Source organism: Cupressus sempervirens, chromosome 2 (genome assembly GCF_028749045.1).
Source record: "Cupressus sempervirens isolate cs-2001-9-10 chromosome 2, ASM2874904v1, whole genome shotgun sequence".
In the NCBI taxonomy this organism is placed as follows: Eukaryota; Viridiplantae; Streptophyta; class Pinopsida; order Cupressales; family Cupressaceae; genus Cupressus; species Cupressus sempervirens.
The window spans coordinates 394,269,949-394,271,985 of record NC_143119.1 but is presented as its reverse complement, the minus strand read 5'-3'; the positions used below and the strand labels follow the sequence as shown (position 1 = coordinate 394,271,985).

General features: G+C 42.6%; 1 protein-coding gene across 1 annotated transcript; it reads left to right on the top strand.

Moving 5' to 3' along the window:
* The first annotated feature begins 944 nt into the window (after window positions 1-944).
* Window positions 945-1,223, top strand: LOC149572795 (receptor-like cytosolic serine/threonine-protein kinase RBK1). The gene has a single exon (XM_089815883.1). It carries the CDS (start codon window positions 945-947, stop codon window positions 1,221-1,223), a length of 279 nt encoding a protein of 92 aa, XP_089672009.1.
* Window positions 1,224-2,037: the final 814 nt, after the last annotated feature.

The window sequence follows — 2,037 nt, the reverse complement described above, 5'->3', positions numbered from 1 at the left end:
ATGGAGTTTGTTAGCTCCACCTTGGATAGGATACTGGAAGAGCGAGTGGGAGGGAGACCGCCTTTGCCACTACCTGTTGCAGTTGACACAATGCTTCAAATCTGTACCTTCATAGCCAAAGAATCATGCACATGGATCTCAAGGCTTCTAATGTGCTCATAGAGCCTTCACAAGTGCCAGAATTCAAAGCACAGGGGTACGGCCGAGTTAAGCTGTGTGATTTTGGGAAATCCAGTTTGAGGCTTTATAGTTTCAGGTCCCCTGAAGTCACCAGGGGAACTTGTTACTGGAGGGCACCAGAAGTCTTTCAATATCCCCAACAGGACTTTGAAAGAGATGGGGAGATTCTGAAGCAATATATTCATAAAGCAGATGTTTACAGCTTCGCCATGACTTGTTTTGAGATACTAACGGGATTGCAGCCCTTTGAGGGAGTGGATACCAGGAAGGTCTATGGACTGGTAGTTCAAAACAAAAGGCCCAAATTACCACCTTGGTGTCCGTTGATATTAGCCGATTATATAAGAAAATGTTGGGACACTGATCCAGATCACCGCCCTAGTTTTTCCCATGTTTCAGATTTTCTGAGATACATGAAGTTCTTGCTAATGAGAGTGGAACCGAAGAATTCTCATCACCGAAATTCATTAAATGCAATTTGCAGAAAATCCGATACAGCCGAACTTATCAGGTATGATGAAGAGCAAGGATCAGATGAAGGAGCTGTGAATTCAAACGAGGAGAACCTCATAATTAGAGCACTCGAAGGAGAGTTTCCTGAGTTTTTTAATTCCTGCCCTGTTTATCAGCGGAGCGCTTAACCTTCAAATCTCAAAATAAAACTTTTTCTCAGTTTTCCTGATTACATTCGGCAATATTCTTACAAAGAAGTGCAAAATGCAACGCAGAATTTCTCTAGGGAAGTTTCAGGAGTTTCAGGCCTAATGTGGAAGGGTGTTCTGTCTGATGGGACTCATGTAACTGTGAAGAAGCAATTACTGGAAAATTCAGTGAAGGAGATAAGCATGTTGTGGCAACTGCATCCTCCCAATGCAGTTCGCTTGCCTGGGGTTTCATCAGAGGCATTTATGGTGTATGATCACATGGTAATGGGCTCTCTTGCTGGACAGCTTTTTCGGACCAGGAGCATTCTCAACTGGAATATAAGGAAAAAAACTGGCATCGCCATTGCACATTTCATTGCTACTTTAGTCATCAAATGATTATCATCTGGATTATCCTCCCTGCCCCTCTTCCTCTTGTTCGATCTCGCTTTATAGCTTGGGAGTTCATCCAAGGGGTTGGCATCCACTTTAGGAGCCCTGTTTTCCTTGTTGACTATGTCAGCCCTGTTTTCCTTGTTGACTATGTCAGCTTTCCCGTCTATACCAACCTCCATCATCTCTTGCATTTTTTTGATATTATCATTTAATCCTTTGATAATATTAAGGCTTTGGTTAGCTGAACTGTAAAGAGTGCAGTTTATCATGTCCACTCTCTTATCCATCTTGGTTACCCTAGTTTTCAAAATGCTAATTCTGTTAGACCCATCATCTCCTTCCTTCCCTTCTAGCTTTGTAACCCAGTTCTTTAGCTCTTCAATTTCATGAAAAATTCACTTGATTGACTAGAAGTTATCCACCATGTTATTGTGGGCATTGTTGAGGAGATTCATCCTCACCTCCCTAAAATAGTCATTGAGAACCACTAGATTGCCGGATCAATCATTTCCACCAAATGGATTTTACCATCATCTCCCTCTAAGACCTTATGTTGTATAGTCTCTCTAACAATGCCCATCTTCGTAGTCCAAGACTCGAAGTTCCTCAAGACTATTTTCCTACCCTTGGAGCCAAAAGATATAGTAGTTTTCTCCTTGCCATAATCCTCATTCTTGACCTCCTGGGCGATGGGAGTTGTCTCTTGACCCTTGCCAAAATCTTAATCAGCTTCACTTTCAATTCCCCTTCTCCTCTTTGCCGAGCTTTCCACCTTCCTGCGAGCCTGAACCTTGCTAGTACCCTCCTCTTTCACAAC

Coding starts and splice junctions, on each gene's coding strand:
- LOC149572795 (XM_089815883.1), top strand. CDS start 945: ATGTGGAAGGGTGTTCTGTCTGATGGGACTCATGTAACTGTGAAGAAG.